The sequence below is a fragment of the Epinephelus fuscoguttatus genome, linkage group LG2, assembly GCF_011397635.1.
Source record: "Epinephelus fuscoguttatus linkage group LG2, E.fuscoguttatus.final_Chr_v1".
In the NCBI taxonomy this organism is placed as follows: domain Eukaryota; kingdom Metazoa; phylum Chordata; class Actinopteri; order Perciformes; family Serranidae; genus Epinephelus; species Epinephelus fuscoguttatus.
Genome location: NC_064753.1, coordinates 26,062,734 through 26,088,692, shown reverse-complemented (window position 1 = coordinate 26,088,692; position 25,959 = coordinate 26,062,734). Strand labels below are relative to the sequence as shown.

Here is a 25,959-nt window from a genome sequence, read left to right as displayed (position 1 = left end):
TTCAGAGGAAAGTCTTGTACTTTTTAATTGTATGACAGATATAGTTACCTTACAGGTTTTTGTTTTCTGCTCATCACAATCTGTATCATCATCTCATAGGCTGAACAACAGAATACAAACTAATAACTAATGATAATAAAATATAATGATATGTATCAATGTTACTGATGGGTACGGAAAATTCTTTAACTATTTGCCAATGGTGGAAGAAGTACTGAGATGTTTTTAAAAGTGCCAAATTCTTAAAATACAAGTATTGGCAGAAATAAATTCTTAATTGTTTTCATGAAAAATGGCACTCAGTCTCTAGGTGTGATAGCAGTTGATGTTTGTGGATGTTGGAACACTGGGCCAGGAGTTGTTTATCTGCTTTAGTCCATCTATGTCTTGGTCCAGTAGCCCATTTCTTATCAGGTCACCCTGGTCCCCTTAATACCTGACAACCTGTCTGGTATTTTAAGAATGAATTTGGGAATTAAATTTAAGGAAATTGCTGAACAACGTTGGTAAAGTAAAAGGTCAGAACATAAACACGTATATCTGATAAATATTAATATCATATACTGAAAGAATGTTCAGGTTCAATTACTAATCAAAGAGTTAGTGATAACGGGGCATCGGTGGCTTAGTGGATAGAGCAGGCGCCCCATATACAAGGCTGTTGCGCAGTGGCCCGGGCTTGAGTCCAGTGCCCTCTGTGGCCCTCTGCTGCATGTCATCCCTCTCTCTCTCTCTCTCTCTCCCCCCCTTTCACAACTGGCTGTCCTATCCATTAAAGGCAAAATGCCCAAAAACATATCTTAAAAAAAAAAGAAAAAAGTTAGTGATAACAAAGGGGTCACATCCAAATATATTCTTTTCAGTAAAAGTTTATACTTAGAATTGGGGCTGCTACGATTAGTAGACTAATTAATGACTAATCGACTATTAAAATAATCGGTGACTATTTTAGTAGTCAGCTAATGGGTTTGAGTCATTTTTCATAGAAAAGTACTATAAAAGTACTGCAAAATACTCTTATTGCAGCTTCTTAAATTCAAATATTGGCAGCTTTACACACTCTCCCATGATGGTGAACAAAAACCCTTTGGTTAGACAAGTAATAAAAAAGTAATCAAATGTAAAAGTTATATTACTTTTAAGTAGATAAAATAGTTTCATTACTCATTACCTTTTTTCAAGGGTAACTAGAAATCTATTATCTGTTACATTTCCAGTGTAGCCTTTCCAATACTGAGTATAAGGTACAAAATCTATAGAGTCAAGGAAAGCAAAGTTATCTAAAATATGTAGGCCTACTGAAGTACAGCATTTGAATTAACGTTAAATTCCACTGCCTTTTGTAGATCTTTTGTTATGTGACAAGTTTTAAATATACAACTTTTACTTGTAATTGAGTTTGTGTTTTAATTGTGGTACTTTTCCTCCAGAAAATGATCTGAATACTTCTCCCACTTCTCTGGGCATTTAGTGAGAAACTGATGATGCGTTCACGTGTCCTCTCGGATGTTTTCTCCTGGGTTTTCTCAAGCTGTGGCTGTGACAGGAAGAGGGAAACAAGAGGAGGAGGAGGAAGGAGGAAGAAACAGAGGAGGAGGAGGAAAAGGAGGAGGAGGAGGATGGATACAGCGAGTGACGACGGTGTCACAGCTAGCCACTAGGTCAGGTTCACGATATCTACCAGCGTAAACACACAGAGGGCATAATAGAGGCGTAGAGTAGTAACTGAACACCACTTGAGTCTAACGCACTGTTGAGCGGGACCACTGTCTGCTTTTCTTCTGCTTGTCGTCGCTCTCTGGGAGGAAGAAGGGCGAGGATAGTATGGCTGCACTTTCTCCACAGATCCGAGGACTTCAGACAGATGAGGTAAACTAACGTTTGCCAGCCGTTAATGAGGCTATTCATGTGATCACGTCGTTAGCCAACTAGCTAACTAGTTAGTTAGCGCTAACTCAACACTGGGGTTTAATTAGCGAGCTAACTAAACTCACGAGCGGGTTAACTTGATAGATAAGGAGTTTTGTGTTCACCTAAATGTGTTACTTAGTGGTAGAAAAATCGATGTAATTGATCAGCTACACTTCCCAGCTAATGCTAATCAAATTAAAGCTGTAGCTGTTCACTTTTTCAGCCAGGAAACACAACAGACTCCCCGGGCTGGTAACGCCTCTCTGCTGGCCAGCGGCTGCTTCCCGTCCTTAACACACACACACACACACACACACACACACACACACACACACACACACACCGACCAAACTTTGACTTATTTTGCCTTAAAACCTTATTGTCAGAGCTCTAACTCCAGCTAACAATGTAAGGGCCCTATACGTGTGTCTTGAAGCCAGTGTGATTGATTGCGAAATCTGATGATGATTCACTAACTTGACAGTAACTGCATTTTGAGGGTTGTGTTAGATTATGATGGGAAATGTGCAGCAGTGCCAAGTATTGTCAGGATGTTACATCATCTCACAGTATAAACCCTGATTGTACTGGGGGGATGTGAGCTGCATGCATGTGATAGTGAGTTATATCAACATAAGTTGTGCGTACTGTTATCATGATCCAATACATTGCTATAGATTCATATTGTAAACTTGCCTGTATGTTGGATACCTGTGGGTATATACACCTTGTCACACTAACACAAGACAATATACAGTAAATACTGGACCAGCATATGTACACAATGTTACCAGCCACTTAGATTTAGTTGGAGTTAGAGTGGTCCCACTTTTTAGTTTCAGTTCGGCTTTGCGAAGGGAGTATTTTACACACGAAATGACCATTTGTACATGTGGTTGCTGCTTGTGAGTGGAATTTGTGTTTATAAAAGTGTTGGGGGGAAATCTTATGTGTCTTGTAAGTGTTTGGAGGTGCAAAGAATGTGTAAGAGAAAATGGTTGAATGTGTTTTACTCAGCAGGCCTTCTTATTCCTCATACTGGAGCTTATTTGAAGATATTTACACAAATTGAATTCATATTTTGCTTTAAATGTATCGATATATCGTACATAATAGGTATATCACCCAGCCGTAATTTCTGCTAACCTTGCCTTGATTTAGTGAAGAAAATCTCAAATACCTCCATGGAAAATGGCAAACAAATCGATTTGTTGATTGATTGGGTATCAAATTTAACTGCAAATTACATCAAAACATCAGTTTACAATCTCTCAAACAACTCATGCAGTATAATCCAAGTCTCATTTATACAGTTGCAGCAGTTCTTCCCAAACAAAGAAAAAAGTCCTTAGTATTGGAGTCTGGCTTTAAAGAGAGCAAAGATATGTATATAAAATACTTGTGAAGTACCGATAGGACCGGATGAATGAGACTTGGATAATGCTGCAACAAATTGTGTGAGTTTGTTAATGCATGTTTTGATATAGTTTTGCTGTTGTTAAATGTGTTCCCCAATCAATCAAGAAATCAATATGTTGGCTGTTTTCTGTGGATGCATGCGAGTAAAACAAAGTTTTTATCACTAAATCAAGATAACACAGTATCATTATTTGATTTACAAATGGTAATTTTATAAGTGAAATATACCTTTAAGATACTAATTTATGTTTTTGATATTTTCTTATCTTCCTCTTTGAGTGTCCTTGCATACTCCAAGTACTCTACCTCATCTCTGTTTTTATGTCATTAACGTATTTATATATAGTAAACTCATTAGTATATCTTTTTAATTTCAGGATGATTCCAGAATCCTAAAGGTGAAAGTCGTTGCTGGAATTGGCCTGGCCAAAAAAGATATACTTGGGGCAAGGTAAGCTGTAGACAGGTAACACTTATATATGCTGATGGTTGCAACTAACGTTCTAGTGTTTGGTTGATGATTAAACCGCCAGTTATTTTCTTGATTAGGCAATTCTGATATCATCAGATATCTATTTTTTTTTATAGTCAGCAGTCCTAAAATCAAAGATAGTCTGTTTACTGTCACACAAGACATAAAAAGCAGCAAATTTTCACAATTGAGAAGCTAGAGCCATCAAATGTATCACTAAATTACTAATTATTTTGGTCCTACATGAATTTTAAGTTATTTTTGAATTAATGGATAAATAGTTTTCTTTTGAAATTACCAGAGAATAGTGAAAAAAATATCTGTCAGAATTTCCCAGACCCCAAGATGACGTCTCATAATAGCTTCTTTTATTCGACCAACTTGTGTTTGATTTTCTGTAGAATCAAAGTCGTCATCTTCCTGTGTATCTGTATTGTCCATTTCCTGTCAGTGTCCCCAAATTATTATCAGTAAAGCTGGACATTATGAGGAACTTGCTGAAATTGCATCCTCTAAACTGTTGTGTTGACTGACAGGAAGGTGATGACATTATCTTTTCCATGGACAAACTGTACGTCAGAGCCATCTGTTCGTGAACCATGAATCATCTTGCGTTTCATGATTCTGATTGAGTCTGCTATTCTCTCCAAAATCCTATTCAGACCCAAAGTAATGTGTTGTATATTTTTAGCAAGCAAGATTCAATTCAGCTTCAGGTTATGATGATTTGGCAAAGGGGGGGGGGGGGGTGAAGAATGACATTCTTGTTGTTTTCACATCTGATATAAAAAAAAAGAGAGAGAAAATCCTTAACTTATAGAAAAAAGAGTATTTAAAGCATTCAGATAAAAAAAAGTTGTCTTGTATTATCTGTGCAAAGAGCCCTGAGTTTTGCAATGCTGGTACTCTCTAATCATGTGTGTCATAACCAAAGTTGCTGTATTAACATCACTCTGATGTAAAACCAGTCACTTGATACATTACTAATAACACAGAGTTGCTGCAGGCCTAAAGTTGCATAAAGATTGGGTCATAGATAATGTGATTAATGGATGTCACAGTGCCCTAAACCATCATAAAACAACAATTACAGCCAATTTTGCGTCAAGCATGGAGAAGCTGGAACCATTATTTTAATGTTTTCTAAGATTGGATCAGACAATGCCAGAAAATGTTTTCCTTTAGAAAGAAAGTAGAGACTCATGAGCCGCACAAAGCACTAACAGCATAGGAGCAGAACGTAGATCATAACTGTTTAAATCTTTCTGGATGGATGCTTATATGAATCTGAATGTGTCTTCCTTTGTCCTGCAGCGATCCTTATACAAGACTGTCCCTCTACGACCCCGTCAATGGAGAGATCACAAGTCTTCAGACTAAAACAATAAAAAAGGTAAGTACGGTAGACGTTCACTGTTGCAGTTACACTTGTTTTGTTTGTCGACACCTATTTTATTTTGATTCTATATTTTCTTCCTATCTCATGTTACATGAAGACACTGGACCCAAAATGGAACGAGGAATTCTTTTTCAGAGTAAGTTAAACTTAAGATAAATTAAATATTTAAAATGAAGCTCATGTGCTGCATTTTATGACAGGAAACTGGATTACTTTACTATGTATTTTATCATATAAGGCTAAAAGTCATGCTGTTGCTTTTGTCGACCAAGGCTGATTATTGAACCCAGACTTCACAGTCTATATTATGTTTCAGGTTAATCCCAGGAAGCATCGTCTGCTGTTAGAGGTGTTTGATGAGAACCGTCTGGTAAGTTTTTTTTAAGCTGTGTTCAACATTTCTGTGGATAACTTTGATTGTGCAAAACAAGTTACATCATGACTTGCTATGTTAGACACATTTTTCTTTTGAATTGCTCAGTTCTGGGGGGTTTTCTCTACAAAGTATATTTAATGATTTACTACCCAAGAATTTCCTTTTAAAAAAAAATGTGTCAACTCATACAGAAATAATCCCTCTCAGTTATCACTTATGACCCACTTGAAGTGTGTGGAGATGTGTTTATCTGCAGACACTCTGCTTTTATTCTTCTTATTTTCTGTGTTTGGGACGTTTATGGGCGTCTACCCCCACAGTGCTCAAGTGAGGTCGGGCCTTTATAAAGAGGTAGTGACCAGATGCCAGACTATAAGCAACAGGCAACAAGAGATGCAATGGTGAAAAAATTGAAAATATAGCCAGGTGAAATGCTAAACGAGTGATTCAGGGATTGGTCTTTACCTTTACTTTTATAGGTGAGCGCATTTACAATCAGTAACTGACAAATCTTGCATAGTATACCTTTAAGTACATCTCTATGTTCACTGAAAGAAAGATAAAGAAGTGTGGAAGGCTTGGATCACTAAAGGGCTGCAACTAATGCTAATTTTCCTTATGAATTAATCTGCTTACTATTTTTTTTTTTTTTTTTTTTTTAAATCACTAGTGGTGTGTCTCAAATCACATACTTCCGTAAGTATACTTCTATGTACTATACTATGTGCACTATGTACTCATTGGCGTAGTGCGCAAATTTCAACAGGGTAGCGTTGTCTCAAACCAAACACGGCCGTTGTGCACTCACTGGAAATGACGACCGCAAATCAGCTCGTTAGCAAACTAGCATTAGCATTCGCGTTATCGTTCGCGGTACCAAATCATTACAGACTGCTAAATTAACCCAAGAAACATACTGCTGCCTTATATCCGACAACAGTATAGTGGTGCTTAGTGCAAAAAACACATGTATTTGTACAACGCAGCAACGTTCACGGTCGCACAGTCCTCGGCCACCATTTTCAGTTTGAAAAGCGGTCCCTCCCCTTCTGCTACATAGCCAAGATGGCGACCATTGAGTGCGAGAAGTGTCCATAGTTCCACACTCAACTTCTTGACTGTTTTGAGTGCACCATCCAGGTACTCATGGTGCACTGCATTTTTCCATACTTCTCAGTGTCAACGCACTTCTTATGCACTCAAAATATTAAGTGTAAGTACAGAAGTACACGATTTGAGACACAGCATTGGTCTATAAAATGTCAGAAAAGAGAATGAATGAATGAATGAATGAATGCCTGTAAGCCTAAGAAAATGGCTTTAAATTGTTGGCATTGTGTAACCAATTGCATAAGACATAAAAACACTGCAGATCTTTACATTTGCGGATAAAAGTACAAGGGGATATTGTTTTAATCAACTACCAAAATAGTTGCCAATTAATTTTATGTATTGAGTAACTGTCGCAGCTCTAGTTCACCTACAAATAGTGTTCATGTCTGTTTCCTGATGTGACAAACAAAATATATGTTGTAACCTTCTGCCAAAGTTTACTCTTAATGCTCATCGCTTTTGTACTTTTAGCACAGAGTACACAGAAAAAAAGACATGCTGTCCAACCTGCTGTACATGACAGGTGTCAGTTTGTTATGGGGCCAACTTCATTGTGTCTAAAAGCCTTGGGCAGGCTCTCCATTGAAAGGATGACTGGCTGTGTAAACTGACCTGAAAAAATCTTAGATAAATTTAAACCCAATAGCTTTGCAAAAGAGCTAGGGTTGGTTAGGGTTGTAAACAAATACTTCTCGTAACCGACTACGTGTATAAAGCGCTGTGAATGCCAAACACAACATTGTGTCATATTTCTGTGGATGAGGGTATCCTCCAGCAAGTGCAAGGTTAACTTTGGTGTGTTTGCCTGATACAGCCGCCCTTGTTTTGCCACGACACGTGAGATATTGTCAGACAACTTGCATCCCTTATTATTCAGTGATGTAAATATGGGTAAATCTGGCTGCCTTAAGGGCATCCTAACACCTGTCCCTTACAAGTGTGGATGGAGATTCAAAGAGTCGGATATCAGGTTGAGTGTTGATTATCACGTAGATGGTGAAGACATTATGTTTAGTGGTTCTTATGTGCAGCAGCAGCAGCTTGGTAACATCTGAGGTTTGGGTTGTTGTGTGATTGAGTTTTGAGTTAGAATGCTGCAGTGAATGTACTGGATCACAGTGTCCAGTGTTCTTGTATTGATTACACAGTAACTACCTCATATCATGCTACAACCTGGACGGGAATTCCAGGTTGTAGCATGATATGAGGCGCTGACCTTTCATGCTGGTCAGATGCACAGCAGGTAAATAACACACTGGAGTACAGGGTTCCTACACAGTATGGAAATGTATGGAATTTGATTTGATGTTAATACTACATACTATTGCCCCTATTCTGTTTTCTAAGTTATAAAATTCTGAATTTCTAAAAATTTATTGATCGTACAATCCGACTGTTTTTCATGTTGTTTGGAGCAGGCAGCCAGCGCTACCAAATTGTTTACCACTGTGTGAAAGACTGCAGGCCAGTGCGAGCTTGATGTCGTCGAAAGCAAGGCAACGTATGGTATGGCATGAGGACTGTTTAGGACAGTCCTAAACAGAATAAGCATAAAAGCTCTGCCCCAGGTGTCTTATAACTTTACCGAATCTGCTCATCTGCGACCAAATTAACAAATTTATTCACAATACCAGACAAAGAAAAAGTACATGTACAATTGATAAGAAATAATGGAGATGTGAAAGGGAAGCAAATTGTATTTTAAAATGTGTTTATGAACACATCTAGATACCAGAAACAAATTAGTGTGAAAGAAAATGCAAATCTTTGAATTGTATAGCATCACAAATAACCAAATATTAAGCTTATTTAAATGTTTATGAGTAATGCAGTGATGTAGTTATCAGAAAAGAAAACTGACTTTCTTTTCTGCGTATGGAGAGCAAACCTTTGTGGCTGCGTTTATCTCGTTTCCATGGACACAGTGAATGAACAAGGCTGCACAGACGCCATGAAAATGAAATCATTTAACTATTTACAACTGATTGATTCTAGCGATTTGTACTCAGATGTTAAACATGGTCTGAAAAATCTACCAAGAAATTTCAGTCTGGAAATTTTGAAATGGAAAACGTGTAGGAACCCTTGGTGTCGTCTATCCTTACACTCAGTATAGTTTTTGATTGATTGATTTGTGGCTGCATATCCGCACATGCTGTATAAAGGCATACAGAAACCCTTTTTTGGAGATTATAAAAACTACCTGACTTGCATTTTACCCCTACTCTAAGCTGTTTTTCACCGCTCTGTAGCAAACATTGAGAGTTATAGTGCTTAATTATATCTTGCAGTTTTCTTTCTTATTTGCAGTTCTCATGAGTTTGGACATATCTCTACCTGCCCTGTCCTCCCCACCGCTTCATCAACTTGTCCAAACTGGTACAGTCTACTGTGTGAGAAGCAGCACATTAGATTGACAGAAGAATCGAGTGTCTAAGAGGCTTTACAAAGAGCTAACATTGCTGTGCTGTGAAAATGAAATCACGTGATTGTTTTCTCCCACTCGACTCTCTTGTGGTGCTTTGTTTCCTTTCTTTGTGATTCTGTATCCTTGTTGGTTGTTTATAAAGGAGCCCGTACAACATGGAACAGTTGTTTCAGTTTGATGTGTTGCACAAGATTTGGCTTAGATTAGTTTTTTTTAATCTACAGCCCCTCAGCAGCGCACAATAAGCACACAGTCCACACATACTTCAACACATGCACATGCACATGCACATGAATGTTTCTACATAAACTCAGCTCCATTTTCACGCGGTTATTTTGTTTGGAGTTTGACTGAATGTTTCGAGAACGTGTCATTATGTCAAACAAACCTGGGCGTGACTGGTTGAAGGCTGCCTTGTCATGCTGCAGGTAGATCTAGAACAAATTTGGAGGGTGTGTCAGTGCTGTGAATTTGTATCTGTGTGTGTGTCTGTGTGTGTGTGTGTGTGTGTGTGTGTGTGTGTGTGTGTGTGTGTGTGTGTGTGTGTGTGTGTGTGTGTGCTGCTGCTGCTGCTGCTCTGACACACAGAGGAACAGGCAGGAAATGTGGGAAACTTTTTCATTTTTGTCTTGCTAGCAGCAAATTCTGGGAATGAAACTGGGAGTGTTGGCCTGTCCCTTACAAAATATGAAATGTGGTGTTCGTTGTGTAATACCTCAGTGATGGAGCCGAATAATTTTCGTGACCCACAGTTTGAACTCTCACCTAGTGACATTATTATTAGTCAGAAAACATATCACAGAAATCTAATGGGTAGATTGCCATTAGAGGCTGAAATAACACAATGTGACACTGGTAGTTCACACAGGAGTGTGATGAACATTGCAGCTTTGGATCAGTCATTTTGTAAATGCTAGAAGTCAAATTTGTACATTTCATTCATGCTGAGCTCAGCTCTTCTGCAGCCTGCTGAGCAGGTTAAGCAGTTTTGTGAAGGAGGAAAGTGACGGTGTGCTTCAGACCCCAACAGTGTAGTCCTTCATGGAGACACTCACACACTCACACACAACATATTCAGCATCAGACATGTACAAATCTAAATAGGATACGTCCTAATGTTTTGTTTCTGGCATCTCTTGCTGGCTTGGAGATGTCCATGTTGCTGGCCTTGTCTCACTTCCAGAGACAGCATGAATAGAGGGTATGCACACGACAACACAGTATGCAGAAGTTGCCATGGTTACTTCCCTTTGAATGAATGGCCATCATGAATTCACATGGAAAACATTGATAAAATGGTAAAGAGCCGTTGTGCAACCAACTGCACAAACAGATTCAGGAGGAAGTTTTTACAGACAGCTGAAGGCTAAAGAGAAGAGAAGAAACCATACATTTCAAACACAGTTTTCTGAAGAAAAAAAAAAACTGGTCCAGACCTGTCCTGGTGCTGAGATCTGTCCACAGAAAACCAGAATATCCTCTGAAGTCCAGGTGATTTTAACTGTCAGGTCCTGCTTTAAGGCATCTACATGTCTGCAGGCTTTGTTCAGTGTAATTACACTTGGGGGTATTCATCTGCCCTCACTGTGTGCATAGCAGCAAGCTAAACACACTTCAAATAAAGGCTGAAGATTGCACTGAAATGCATTGGAAGTTTTTACTGGAAGAAAACTTATTTTTTATTTTATTAACGTGTGCACACAAGAATGAAAATGTGAAAAGTCTTTGGCGATTAGACCCCATCGAGATGGTATTATTTAAGGAGGGTGATGGATCCATTGTCGAATAGGTAACACCCCCCCACCCCCCGCGGTCTTGATGCTGGTGGTGGTAGAGGTGGTGAAGATGAGATGAGAGGGAGGTGGAGAAGTGCTGATGATCTGGATGAGTAGAAGAATGAGCCTTTGTTAAACTTGTCCTGAACTCTGGATATGATGGCTGGACGAGAACGGGGTGGAGGAGGGAGCGACAATTCTGCCTAACATGACGGCTGACAGCAGCAGAGGAGAGAGCAGATTTAAAATTTTGTAGTGGCAACCTGATTGGCTGATAGAGATCGTGGCGAAGTTTGATTGGATAACTAGAATTGTGAACAGCCGTAGTCAGCTGATTGGAGGAAGCAGTGGGAGGGAGAGAGCTGTGAATGGATTACCAGAAAGAAAGTCTTCCTGACTGAACTTTCGCTGAGCTTCATAACAATAGCTGTGGTTACATGGACAATATTTCTTCAATTGAAATCATTCTGATAAGACGCTCCAACTTTACTGTTGACACAGACGCTAAAGTGAGCTTTTATGATGTGCGTTCACATGCCTCAAAGCATTCAGTCAGAACATAACTTTTCGACTTGTGCAGAGTGGTTCCACTTGCTGTAAACCATCTAATTTGATGGAAATATAATTTTTTTTCCAAGTTCAAAGAGAGAAAATTCAATTCATTCAGTACACAGAGTATAAAAAGAGAAGCGGTTTGACCAGGTGATACAATTTAGTAGTAAATAACGCAGTGTAACCGAGGTTTATTTTTGTAGCTACACATTACAGATGTGCCCTAAACACCTCACACAGCCTATCAGTAGACACTACAATTTACCCATATACCCATCTCCTCATATGCAGATACTGCTACTGGTAGTGGTTAGGGGTGGGGGAAAAAATCGATACATCATAGTATCGCATTATTTTTGTGTGGCATTATCGTATTGTCACACACACACACTACCTAGTATTGATTTTTTTAATATACAAACTATTAATATTACAAATTAAATTTAAGGGAGACTACTAGAATTACGTATATAATCATGTGCTTTTTCAGTCCGTTAGATACGTTTTGCTGCCAAAAAAATGAGATGATTAGACTGGAAACTTTATCTTATTAGAGAAAACAGATGTTGACAAAGTTTTCCTTTGGGGACATAATTTAAAGTTGAAAAAAGACAATACATTGCAATATATTATATTGCAATATATTATATTGTAATACTCAGCATATCACAACATTTTTAACATCGCAATTATATTGTATCGAAGCAACTCCACAATCGGCCTGTAGCAACAACGCTACATAAAGCTACTGTTTCAAAATTAAAGAATAGTGATATTTATTAACCAGAGCACACACATATGGATGTAGCAAAGCACTAAATATTTTTTGAATTTATGAACGACTCTGTGTCAAAATCAGTGGAGAGAAGTGTGAAGAAAATTATTTTATTATTATTTAACAGGTTATCAAAGGTTTACACCACCTCTCTCAACCCATTTGAAAATTCCTTTCGATCGGGCTGGATTGGGCCAGTTTTTACTGATTTAAGGTGGTTACATGAGATATTTTTATTCTGGTTGAGTTATTTATATTAGGAATAAACGTGTAAAGAAAAAAACACATATATTGTGGCTACGTACCGCACACAAGACAGGACTAAGAAAGAGGATTGAGAATTTAATAGAGCAACGCTCTGTATTAGGCTTCATGTAAATCCACCTATTGTGCCTCATACTAAGAAGAAATTAAGTATTACCAGCAGATTACCATTACTTGTAAGCCCCCATAGGGAGCACAACACATAATTAATCCAGTGAACATACACATAGAGTAAACAAGTGAAAGTAAAAAGGAGCAGATGGCTGTTTACTTTTTCAAGATGTTTTTTTGTTTTCCTCCAGACATCGTGAACCGCCCCACTCACAGCAGACAGAGCAGATTTGCCACTCAGTGGTGGTGAAGAAGGGTTGGAGAACGCCATGTTAACACACACAGTTTAGCAACTCGTTAGCCTAACTCATTACAGCAGCACCTGCTGATTGACAGAACTCTTCCCTGTCTGTCATGTCCGGCCTCTACTGTAACCACACCCTACTGACACAGTGTGTGATGACACTCAGACACGTTCTCCAAAGAGTTTATTAAATATAGCCTGTCCTTCAGTGTTTCTTTGAGGCACAATGTCTTTATGGAGCCACATTCACTTTGTGTGGTACAGCTTTGCTTTATTATTGGTCTATTACACCATACTGTATGACTTGGCAGAAATAGTGTAGTGGGTGTCGACAGTCTTATCTTATGGCTTACACACCGCTATCAATTAAATCTGTTTTTGGCTGGATGAGTGATTGATAGTCGATCACATGATTTCCTGGTAGTTTGTCACGTCGGTTAAAAAAAAAAAAAGAAAAGACAGGCAGCTGCAGCAGTGAAGTGTCCTCTGATGAATCATGTCTTTATCCTGGCTGTGGCTCTTACTATTACACCTTATACTGAAACTGATTTGGATGCAGGGTAATGCTCTGAAATAGGTCAGCCTGGCTCACAATAGGCTGCCATTAATAAATAGTACTGTCAACAGCCATGGAGAGGAAATCAGACCAGCACTGACTGTTACATGAGGTGTCATATAACAGGTGTCGTGTCGCAGTCAAAGCACGTCCTTATCTTCTTGTGTTTTCCGTAGGCAGGCAGATAATATGTCACAGCTTACTTTATCTCTGCGTGTCTGTTAAAAACATTTTCTGTTGCTCTTCAAGCAAAAAACATGTTCTGAAATATATGTCTTCTTTAGTTTAACCTTTGTATGACATACATTTGATGGATTTGCAGTTTAAAATCACCTCCCTACATATTCTCACAGGCTATGATGGTTTTGTTGTGTGCTATGTGAATTTGTAACCCAGTCCTCAGTTTGATGCAGAATTATGTTGAAAGCCATTCCCTTTTGATTTCCTGTAATTCAATAGCAGTGGGTAAAAATATTTGTTGGGGCACAGAGCAGCAGAAACATTAGAAGCATAGCTGCAGCAGGAAGTAGAGTCTTGAGTGGGTGGCCTGAGGCAGTAAGACAGTTTACCAGAGCTTCAGTCTAAGATGCAACGTAGAGGGCTACCATGTTGTTGTTTTCTCCAGAGGGGTGAACAGGAGTGAGGCGACTGGAGCAGACACGGGGTGTTAGGTATTAATCTGGCTGGAACTCAGGAGGTGCAGTAAACTAGCAGCTAAGCTAAGCTAAGGTTATAAAGCAGGTCAGTGGCAGAAGCTCTGTCCTTTAAGTTTTAGAGTAACTTTGTTTTCTCTACAGAGTTTAATCCTCCTAAAGGGGCTAACCTCTGGGATTGCTCTTGTTTCAAAGGTCGTATGTTTGGGTCATGTCTCCAAACAGAACCACTGACCTCCTCTGACTAAAAGCTGAGATCAGCCTGGACAGGAATGTAGGTTGTCACCAGAGCTATTTTGGCAATGTACAGCCGCTAATGATTGTGATCACAGAGCAGAGCTTGGAGCAGTTGCTTTGCTTTCCTTTTTTCCTTCCAGCAAGTTTGATCATGCAGCTCTCACCGACGCAGCAGGGATTAGAGAGTTAAACGGATGGCACGTCGGCTGCGCTTGCATTTTGCGTCAAGGAGAAGCAACACGGACCCTCTGTCAGAAAGCCTCAGCAGCCATGGTGAGGAGAGTGGAGTCAGTGTGTCAGCTCGTAGCCCCGCAGAGAGTCTGGCGCACAGTTCTGTCCACTTGAAGGTGACTCCTCTGTCACCAGACTATGCTAATTTACAGCGGTACTCTTCAGTATTCATACCCAGGGTTAACACTGGAGGATTTAATAAGAAGAGCATTCTCCAGATCGCACTGCAGCCCTGTGGAAAGCTCAGTGGAGAGCTGGATGGCAGTATAGACGATGGAGACCCGGGGGCCAGTGAAGGAGGAGCAGGCAGTGGCTCTGACGGGGGCTCGTGCAGCAGCAGCATGGCCAGCGATGCCGGGTACTGTAGCAGCAACAGCATCTTTGAGCCAGAGGCTTCCGAAAAACACAGGACCACCCAGGAGAGGAGCCAACTCTGCTGCAAGTCCAAGGTCCCGCTGAGACGGTGCTCCTCCTTGGTTATATTCCCAAAGAGCCCCTGCAACACCCCGCCTGCTTCCCCAGTCAGTCCAGTGGCTCTACCTGTTCTTCCACCAGCGCGGGGGTCTCATCAGTCATCTCTTCAGATGTCTTCCGGTGAATTCTCACAAGATGATGAGGAAGTGACTTGCAAAGGGTCCACCAACACGGCAGTAAGCGGCCATCGCGTCCCAAAAGGAAACTGTTCAGCCGAGTTGAGGGACACCAAACACATGGTGCAATTTAATATTCCTTTACAGGACGAACCAAAAGGCAAAATGGAGGACAGGAGTAAAATAAGGGAACTGTCATCAACTCTAGACAGATCGAATCGTCACTCGAGCAGCGTTTTGCTGCACTTTGCCCACCAGAGACCAATGATATCCGGGAAGGGAGCTACAACCACTGCTACTGTCAATTTGGAATATCCTGAGGCTCCTAACCCAGCCGCACACCCTGAGGGTGAACACAACCCTCACAAAAAACTGTATCGTAGTACCTCTGCTTGTTTATTCTCCTCAACTAAAGCGTCAGATAAAAACCATAAGGTCTGTTCCTCAGGAACAGGCCAGGAAAGGCCTGAGGAAAAACACTGTCACCGCGCCATACAAAGGAGCTTTTCCCTGGAGGTGCCCTACGCTAACACTGGGATTTCATGTCACGTTTCAAATCCAAAACTCAGTAGCCCTCACTGTCCGCATGTGCACATTCATTTGTCTCCTTTCTGCCCAGCTAAGATGCCTAGCTCTGATGTAAACACAAGCCACAAAGGGAATAATACACCAAAGAGCCCGGTTCAAAACACCAAGGTGAGTGTTACGTTTCTTCATTGGACCCAGCTGATGTCTGAAACTTAACAGTGACGTGTTGAGCAAACAGCTCCCAAAAAAGCATTTACATGACACATAAATGCCTTCTGGAGGGACAATGTGGAGTCGCCTATAATGTTGTTTAACTGGTTGAAGTAGATTCCATAGTGCTTTGCTTTGACTGCTCAGGTGACGCCACTTTGACGTCTGCTTTCATGGACAGAGTGAAATTAAAGTTGGACTGTCCTGAATGCGGCAGATAACCAAATACATTAGCATGCTGGCTTTATGTTAAATCTTTGGCTTATGGTCACTGAAGAAAAGTTTAAAGTTCAAGAGATCACTTTTCTGACACTAGATATTTTTCAATATGGAATATATATACTGTGATAATGGCACTCTCCTTCGCTGCTATCGCCATTCAAATCCTTAAAACTCTGTTTACTCAGGGTCAGCCATTAGGCTCACCACAAGCTAGGGCGACATTCAGTAACTGAGAAGATCGCTACAGCTAAGTCACGCAATTAACAAGCCCAATGTGGACAAACATTCAGAGGCATTCAGTTACATTACAGTAAATCCATTTTCATATTGGTTTCTAAGAAAAGTGTGAATAAGAAGGAAAAGTTGCCCATCTTTCATCATGTGAGTCTGTCCGCCTGTTGGTGTGTGTGTGTGTGAGGACATTTTAGAATAGTTCTCCATTTTTACAATTCTGTTAGCGCTGTGAGTAATCGACTTAAGTATTTACCCGGGCTAATTTTAGTAGTGGGAAAAGCAGTGCCCCTTGCTGATATAAATAAAGTGCCTCTGAAATATTCCCCCTGACTCCAGATAGTCTGGTGGTCTGTAGCACTGCCCAGTCCCGTGGATTCAAATTTAACAGCATGATACTAGAGCAGCGCACAGTCATGCCAGCCATCTGTGGACATGGTGTGTGTGCGTGTGTGTGTGGTGGTGGTGGGGGTAATGTAATGTAGGCAGGATGGGAGCGTGAGCCTTTCCCAGTAAAAGGTTGGTGCGTTCCCTTCCCTATGGGTCCCCCTGCCAGGCAGTGTTTGTGAAGTATCAGGTGTCACCCCCACCACCTCCTCACTCTTCTCCCCCTCACCCCCCTTGCATTTAGCAGGTTGTCAAGTACGAAGGTCTCCTCTTTACCTAATTAACCAGAGCATTTACTTTTAACGGTCTAAATTTGCCTTTGTAAATCCAGATTTTATTTTCTCACTTTAAAATACCTGCATCAAGTATCTTAATTTCACTTGAGCTTTGATATTCTTTGTCCTTCATGGATATTTAGTCAAGTATGACACATCTCCTCCTTATAAGTCTGCGTCAACTACTGCACACCTTTTGTTTACAGTCTGACTGTGTGTGCCCACAATGTAGCTGCAACAATGTCATTCACACTCAGGAAGTATAGCATGCTTCATATAACAAGGAAGCACACGTAGAAATATTTAAACATAAATGTAATGATCCTGAAAGTTCCTGTAATTCCAGAATTATTTTTCAAAGTGGTTCTGTGATTTTCCTGACTGAATATGGCTTAATGAGCTTTGTACTCACAAAAGACCTCCTTTTACTGCAGCAGTAAAAAGGATCACCTCTTGCCTACAAACAGTCCAACAACAGTGTTCAAAGGAAAACTTCACCCACAAAAATACTTTTTGTGTATCAGTCATGCCGTGTTTCTTTGAATTTGTGAAGAAATCTTTGTTTCTCTGGCATGCCTCATTGAAAAACAGTGAACACACTGATTTATTTATTTATTGAGGACTGCAACAGCAACACTTTATCCAAACATCCATTTTCAAGCTCTCACACAACTCCTGCAGCATTACCCAAATCTCATTTATCCAGTTGTGTGATCAGTACTTCCCAAACACATGCATTTTCTCCATAACCTTATGGTGTAAAACTGAGCTGAAAGTGAAACTTATCTATGGTCTCTTCAAAACCTGATCCCAGTACTGAAGTTTCTCAGTGGTCCCCAACAGATCAATAAATCAATATGTTCACTATTTTCTGTGGAGGCATGCGAGAAAAACAAAGTTTTCTTTATAAATTCAAGATATTGCAGCATCAATAATTGATTTTGTGTGTGAAGTATTCCTTTAATATATCTCAGGGTGTCTACAGGTCCTTAAAAGTCTTTAAATGTCTTAAATGCAATGTTAAAACAATAAGGCCTTAAAAGTCATTAGATAGTCTTAAATTTGAATTTGTGAAGTCTTAACTACTACAAACATTTGATCTAATTAAATTTATCCATTTTTTATTTATTCTTGTGAAAATGAGAGTAGCCTTTCTACGTAAAAGTCCACAATTCTAATGTTAGAAATATTTTTTTAAAAATATAATACTATAATTTTACTCTATACTTGAACTTAACTGTTGGCAAATTGTCGATTGACTTAACTCTAATAACCATATTCCTACATAACACTTACCTCTGCATAAGTAAAACATGATTTGTCCAAAAATTTGTCCTAAATTTGGTTAAAAGTACCTGTAGACACCCTGTATCTTTTACAAAAAAAACAAGAGAAAACTAAATGGCTAGAATTTTTGCAATTTAATAATTTAGTGTATGTGCCAATACAAAATATTACAAAACCGAAATCTATCAGTCCCCAGACCCACAGAGATAAAATGTGACATAATTAGTGGCATAACTAGCCTGACCTAGTTTTAGTTATTTTTTCAAATACTGCTACAGAAACAAGGAAGGATCGCTAAATTATGTAGTTGATGTGTCAGTTGTGATCCAACTGGGTGTGGCTATAAAAAAATTCCACTATGGAAATTTTTTATGAAAATTCAGCTCTGCCGCTCTTATCTGCAGTGCCCTCATAACCCTGTAATGCCTCATCTCACGAGTTAATGAACAACCAGTATTGACCACATTACACAAGGAAGCTGATAAACATAAATCAGGAATCTCTCTGCTGTATTTTGATCAGCTTTAAGAACAAAGATGTCATACAAATGGCCTAAATTTACCTGTACTTTGATTTTCAGGGGTATCAAGTTTAACATTATCCACATGTCATTATTCACCGAGCAGATTTAAAAGTCTCAGCTTGTTTTGTGCAGCTGCCACAGTGTTTGTAGTGGGGGGTTACATTCTTGGTTCAAGCTGGATCTCTTTTGGATTCCTTCAGAAGTGATAACATGTGGTTTAGATAAGTCACTCACCCATTAAGAAAAAATCCCAGCAACAACTTTTAGGCTTTGCACTGTTTAAAAACTGAAATATATGACACAGCCAGGAGAAATGTGACCTTATTTGTCCTTTAGGAGTTCAAATAAATAGTTTTTTGTTTTATTCTCCGTATCAACGTAAGACATGAACATGCAGGCCATCAGACTTGGTGTTGCTGCCTCCTGCTGTGACAGCAAATGGTTTCAGGTGTGGAGAACATGGGCTCATTTTACAGCATTTACTTAACTTTGTCGTGATGCTCTAACATAGTCTCTGCAGCTCAAAACGTCTCATGAGTCAGCCTTTCATTTCCTCCCATTGTCTTCAACACAATCTAACTTTTTACGACTTATTTTTTGGAATAGTTTCTCAGAATTATACCAAAGTTCCTGATCAGGATGGATCCTCGTGAGACACTTTGTTTGCAGGCTCCAATAGCTGCCGAAGTTTAGGTTTCACGAGCTGCCGTCCACCTGTTAAAAGTAGTTTGTCGTTGCGGAGCTAAGATGGATATCACTGAGCTTGCTCCACAGATGCCCAAACATGTGTCTGGAGCTGTTTGCCACAACCTCATACAGTACGTGGTCAGCACTGCTTAATGCCACATGCTAAACTGAGTTGCATTTCGTGTCACATGAACCTTCAGGGATGCTCTGAACAGACATTCATCTGCAGCTATCTTTTTATCTCAGGCAGTCTTGTCATGTGTCCAAAGCATACACTTCCTCTTTGTTGAGCTTGGCCTCACCTCACCCTTCATCCACAAAGCTTGATAGAAAACTCTGGTACTGATATAGAAGTGACCTACTTGACTTTTAAAACCAACAGGGACAGTCATTGCCATTAGCCTGCGATTGTTTATACATTTCTGTTTATGAATTACTGGCTTTTAAAAGTTTGACAGAGGGATCAGTTGTCCAATTAGTCTGTGTAGTTTCTCATCGTCCAGGCAGACTGTTAACAGCTATGAAGGGCACGGAGTATTGATAAATATTGTTGTTAAGATTTCTTAGAGCTACATTAGTAGTGGGTGACTGTTACATGGGCTCTGAGGTTAAGTGTAGGATCAAATATACTGTGGTTTAAGTGAAAGTGGAGTTCAGATGACGGGGGATCTGCTGATCAGTGCCGACAACTGATGTGAATGTGACACTAGAATGTTATCATTCTAGATTCTCTACTTGATCTAATGACATAAGTGGGATCTGGAACAATGCTATAACACGAGATTTACTCACACAGACATAGTGTGGCACAGGACACTGAAGTTTAGACATTTTTCAGTCAGTAAACATGAGGCTTTTTCATTTCCTTTTACATTTCAGAAACTCTTCATTTTCCTCTCTACTCACCCTAACATAAACAGTGCATGACAATGTTCTATATGAAACCACACTATTGTGTTTCCTGTATACACTCATACTATTCCAGTAAATTTCCAGTACACTGGCTGTTCGTAAATATGAACAAGAAACAAAAAGACAAAACAATTTCTGACTTTATTAAAGGAGCAGTGTGTAGGATTTACTGGCTTTGCTGCAAGCCCTGCTTGTTGCAGAGGGGCGTCTATAACTATGGTGGCCGATATGAAAAAGAGAAAGGCTCTTTCTAGAGCCAGTGTCTGGTTTGTCTGTTCTGGGCAACTAGAAACCTGGTAGTGCAACATGGCGGGATCCTTGGATGAGGACCGGCTCCCTATAAAGACAGCTAATTTTAAAGAAATTCTTATTTTCAGGTGATTATACACTAAAAAAAACTTACTTATTATAGTATATTCCATTTATTTCAATATATCCTCTAAATCGTACACACTGGGCCTCTGATATCCTGTGGTGTGTCAATAAATATAAGCAAAATGAATGCCACAAATACTGAGACCTCCTCAATGTCAGTATTTTAGAAGACCTCATTGTTAAGGAAACCGTGCAAAGTGCTTTCTCAAAATGCACTGCTACCAAAAAAGAAGCTGCTTACTAAAAATGGAAAGCAGCTTGCAGAATAGTCATGATGACAAATGCAGTCGGCTTACCTGAGCATTTTTCAAGCACAATTCTTTAATTCCGGTCTCTCAGTTGAAAGGATTTGCTGCCTTACTTGATGATAAACTGGATATTTTTTTAGCTTATTTGTACTGTTGTTCAGACACAATAAGAGATATAATTACATGACCAGATGTTTTTTTGTAATTTTTCACTATTTTCTGACACTGTATAGATCAAATGATTAATTGATTAGTTAAGAAATAAATCTCCACATTAATCAATAAGGAAAAAAACTTGTGATTTCCATTTTAGCTGGCAGGTTATGTTACGGTAAATGCTGCCACTGAGTTCCTGTAGCAATCTGCAAGCAATCTGTAGTGAGACATCAGCGTCTTTACTTGTTAACTTGTGTCTTTTCATGCGTTCATTTGAGCTATACTATGCAAGAGTGTCAGTCACTGTGTGGAAACACGCTCACGAGCCATAGTGAAAGTAAAAACCAACCCCAGATTCATTCTTGTTTGGTGTTTTGCATCGCTGTATTTGCATTTTTTCCTCTGTGTATCTTGTACTGTACTTATGGTCTGGCAACTGGTCACTACCTTTTTATAGAGCCCCGACCTCACCTGAGGGCTCTGGGGATACACATCCATAACTGTTGCAAAAACAAAAAATAAGAGGAAAATAAGAAACTACAGGCAGGGTCTGTGTCGAAAAATGCACTGCCACACAATTCTAGTGGGTCATAAGTGAGGATTGAGAGGGACAACATTGCACATAATGTAAAAGAGTTACCCAGAAAGTGCCAGAATCAGCAAATGTAGCATGTATCTTCTAACCTGGACTTAACTGCTCCTCTGGGCTGCACCATTACGTGCAACGGCAGGATGAAAGAGGCCTCCATCTATATTTGTTCACGTAAACACTCTATACTGCTGTCAGACAGTTTGACCCACAGCGGGTGTTAATTTGGTCTCAAAGCTGACTCCTTCACTGCAGCGTGTGCTCGCCTTCAGCCCTCTGCCTCCGAGACTGTAGCGGCTGCGATAGAGGCATGCAGTAAATGTGTCAAAGGAAAAGTTTATCTGACAAATGGTACATTATTTTGGTCCCGGTCTTGCCAGCAGTAACACAGAGCAGCCATTCATTGTGGACTGATAAACACATTCCTATCAAGGCTGCTTACTAAGAACACAGATCAGGTCAAATGACTGTTTAATCTTATGATTAAAGATAGTTAAGAGAGGAACTGATTTGTGGGGAAATAAATGTGGCAGAAAGGAAAAGGTTGATGAAGATATGATAGGAGATAGAATGCCACTAATAATGTATGTGAGTGACAGATGCAGTGCATGATCTTACAGGGATATTACAGTGGTTCCCATTACTGCAAAGATGGCTGAGTAACTCAACATGTCTAGCCCAGTCCTCTGTGTGTGTGTGTGTGTGTGTGTGTGTGTGTGTGTGTGTCTGTCTGTCTGTCTGTCTGTGTGTCTGTGTGTGTGTCTGTGTGTGTGTGGTGTGGGGTGGGGCTGGGTAATATTGTTGTTATCCTGACATCTGTGTGACTCCCTCTCTCTCTCTCTCTCCCTGTCAGACACGTGATGACTTTCTGGGACAGGTGGATGTCCCTTTAAATCAGATACCGGTGAGTCCTTGGTTGCAGGAAATCCTTCTTCTTTGTATACTGATATCTGTGACTTGTTTAAGTTCATGAAAGTTAGAATTTATGCTGTTTAACTGTGGCTTTAGCTGCACAAGCTCTCGACCTCAGTCTCACCCATGTCACCATGTAAATATAAACACGCGTGCCCTCATTCTAGTGTCTGTTCCACATCGTTGTCCATAGTTTTGGAAACACAGTCCGTCATGTTTATGTTACGTTCCTGCTTTTGTTTCATTATAAATACAACGCCCACAAATTAGCCCTCATGGTTCACTGTCACCATCGTCATTAATATCTTTAATTATACTGTCTTGTGTTTATTTACACGACTGTAAAAATGTTTTGAGAATTAAAGATTTCCTTTTTATTTTATTTTTTCTCAGACAGAAAATCCTAACACAGAAAGGCCATACACATTCAAGGATTTTCTGCTTCACCCAAGAAGGTTGGCATGATTTCATGGTTGTTTAATCTTTTGTCTTTTCTTGTTTTACATTCCATGTTTACACGTATTTATTGGCAGAAGAAATTACAGGCCTCACTTCATACTTTCTTTTGAAACATTCCTGATCGTGTTTATTTCTTCCTCGTTCAAAAAATGAATGTGTCTGTTTGTCACGCAGCCACAAGTCCAGAGTCAAAGGTCACCTGCGTCTCAAAATGACCTACCTGCCAAAGAATACAGGTTCGGAGGAGGAAACAGCAGAACAGACTGAGGACATGGATGTAAGTGTGCGTAGTGTTTATACAGGAAGAATATATCCCATAATCTTCCAAAAATATCACAGAGCCTCTTGTGTTTACTGTTTATTCTTCTTACCTGGTCATAACAAATCAGCTGCAGCTTCACATTAACTTCTTAGAGCATTGATTAAAATAGTTAAAATAGTAATAGTTCTTACAAGCCAAAAAAGTCCCCCAGATTCTTCCCAATATAAAATTGAAGGTGAATTTGTGTAAAAGCCACTTAAGCACATATTAATATTTTGAAAGAATTTGATGATGATGTTGATATGGCATGTAATTTAGGTTCTGACGATATTTGAGTTTGCACAACAGTTTCTGTATATTTTGAAGAGTGTATGGTAGTGGGCTATCCTGAGGTTATGTTTATATTAGGCACAAGTTATTTACGCCAGGTGGGGTGATGTAAGGCAGTCTAGTGCACATGATACAAGGAACGTGTGGACAATGTCAACTGTGTTATGTAGTGTTTAAGCATAATAACGGGAATACGATGAGAATATATAGAAATCAGACATCGAGTCAGTAGTGGACCGTACAAGATGTAATTTTGGAAGGACTTAGCCTGTTTTGCTTAAATTGTATTCTCATTAGATCTTGTTAAACTTTTTTCCTGCCTCATGCGATTACTGTCGACCTCCAGAAAAGGAACAGAAACGCAAGTCAAAACCGAGACACCTCACAAACTAAGTGGCCGAGAAATTGTGATGTGTTGAAACAGCCACTACAATCTGCGAAATCAGTTACAGCAGTTAAAATGATCATGTGTCATCACAGATGGAAATCAGTGTTACTGGACATTTAGATTTTAGTTTGTTGTATGTGAAAATAAAAAATAAAATAAATATAAAAACATAGATAAAGACAATATATGAGGAAGAAAACAAAACAGAAAAACCCAGCAAACATATTCAGTAAACAACTTAAGTATTGCATGTCAGATATGGAGTAGGAAGAATAGTAGTCATAGGGTACAAGATATGTAGTTTGTTTTTATTGTGTTTGTTTGTTTGTTTGTTTGTATGTTTTATTTACTCAACATTGAATATTACCACAAATCATAAAGAACAGAAATTAATCTTATCCTAATTCATTTTAAAAAGTGAAATCTTAAGGAGCTTTGTACAGAAGCATTTCTTTCATGCTTATTAAACTGTGACCTCTGGTTATTTGGATAACGAATGTCACACTGAAAAGCAAATATTATCTTAGTATTGTTTCCACCATAGACAACAGTTTAAACAAAGGTCATATAAGTAATAGGAATCCTCACAAACACTTCTCCTTAATGTAAGCCTTGTCTTTGAGTCCATCTTATATTTGTCCCACTGTGTGTCCATGATTTCTTCAACTTTAAGCAAACATAGAGCTCCAGCCTTCATCCTAGCCACTGAATTTTCTCCTTGTAGCCAACTAGTCTTACTTGGCTTGTGGAGTTAATCAGATCATTGGGGGTTTTGTCTCCTTCCTGCTTGTGCCGCCCTTTAAAACTTTCTGTTTATGTCGTGCAGCCGAGTTGGGAGTTTCTGGAGGCTCAGGACATGTCAGGACCCAGACAGAGCCAGCTGCTGCCTGCTCTGCCCCCTGGCTGGGAGGAGCGGCAGGACAACCTGGGAAGAACCTACTTTGTCAATCATGAGTGCAGAACCACACAGTGGCAACGACCCACTCTCCAGTAAGGCTGCTCCCCTCTCCTCAGCAGAGTTACATCACTTTCCTCGTAGGTGCAGTACTGACAGTGTGTGTGTGTGTGTGTGTCCTAAACAGGGACGGTGATGTGGAGATACAAAGACAGAACAATAACATGGACGCAGAACATGCTTTTATTACACGCAGGCAGATCTCAGACCCCGTTGAGAACACCACACGAGAGTCTCCTGAGGTAATTTTAACACCATTTTTCAAAATGCTTTTTAGGTGAATGGGGGAATTATTTTCTGACAGCAATGCAGATGCCATGTTGAATCCAGGTGTTGCTGTGGTGGTAGCGCTGTTGTTCTTGTTTGTCCTCTGAGGACTTTAAAATGAACACTTTCATAACTATGAACAAGGTTTAGTTTGGGGTTTAACGTAAAACAGAACTGAGTCTCTTCTGTCTCACCTTCTAGAGCTGGGAGATCATTACAGAGGATGAGTCCACCTTGTACCACAGCAACAACCAGGTCACATCACCTCCACCGCCACACTCAGCCGCAGAGTCCCACCCTTTCCGCGACGAGCTGAGAAACACTGTCTCTGGGGCCACAGCTGGCGAATTGCGCACCTCCCAGACGGTGAGCCATTTTCTGTGCAGCATACGGTTTTGGTTACCGGAAAGTCAGAGGAAGAGAAAACCATAATGAGATTAATATAAACCACACTCTCTCAGTGAGAGAGGGGGAGAGGTGGAGAGTATATAGCACATTAATGGCTGAGTGATTATTGTTATCTTTGACCTCCTTCCTCTGTCCTGCAGGATCATGCTAGTAATTCAAGCCATTCCAGTCTCAGAGGAAGTGCCCAGACCTCATCAGGGGAGGAACATCCTGCTAATCCTGTGGTGAGTATTTCACTCCCT

The 25,959-nt window shown here is 39.8% G+C and overlaps 1 protein-coding gene and 1 long non-coding RNA gene across 4 annotated transcripts in view; both read left to right on the top strand.

Annotated features, from left to right (window-relative positions):
- The first annotated feature begins 1,593 nt into the window (after positions 1 to 1,593).
- Positions 1,594 to 25,959, top strand: part of nedd4a (NEDD4 E3 ubiquitin protein ligase a) — a 36,292-nt gene continuing 11,926 nt past the window's right edge. Inside the window, exons 1-12 of one of the 3 annotated variants that reach the window (XM_049597197.1) lie at positions 1,594 to 1,869; positions 3,708 to 3,781; positions 5,117 to 5,195; positions 5,299 to 5,337; positions 5,518 to 5,571; positions 22,590 to 22,640; positions 23,042 to 23,103; positions 23,282 to 23,384; positions 24,914 to 25,077; positions 25,170 to 25,284; positions 25,511 to 25,675; positions 25,858 to 25,941. In XM_049597197.1, the coding sequence (XP_049453154.1) occupies positions 1,825 to 1,869; positions 3,708 to 3,781; positions 5,117 to 5,195; positions 5,299 to 5,337; positions 5,518 to 5,571; positions 22,590 to 22,640; positions 23,042 to 23,103; positions 23,282 to 23,384; positions 24,914 to 25,077; positions 25,170 to 25,284; positions 25,511 to 25,675; positions 25,858 to 25,941 (1,035 nt within the window). In that variant the 5' untranslated portion in view covers positions 1,594 to 1,824. Of the gene's footprint in view, positions 1,870 to 3,707; positions 3,782 to 5,116; positions 5,196 to 5,298; positions 5,338 to 5,517; positions 5,572 to 13,888; positions 15,803 to 22,589; positions 22,641 to 23,041; positions 23,104 to 23,281; positions 23,385 to 24,913; positions 25,078 to 25,169; positions 25,285 to 25,510; positions 25,676 to 25,857; positions 25,942 to 25,959 lie in introns of those variants that run through there. The other 2 variants (XM_049597188.1, XM_049597179.1) reach the window with 2 other exon arrangements.
- LOC125901462 (uncharacterized) lies at positions 8,108 to 9,279 on the top strand. Its single transcript, XR_007450971.1, has 2 exons — positions 8,108 to 8,196; positions 9,001 to 9,279. It is a non-coding gene; the product is annotated as an uncharacterized LOC125901462 (long non-coding RNA).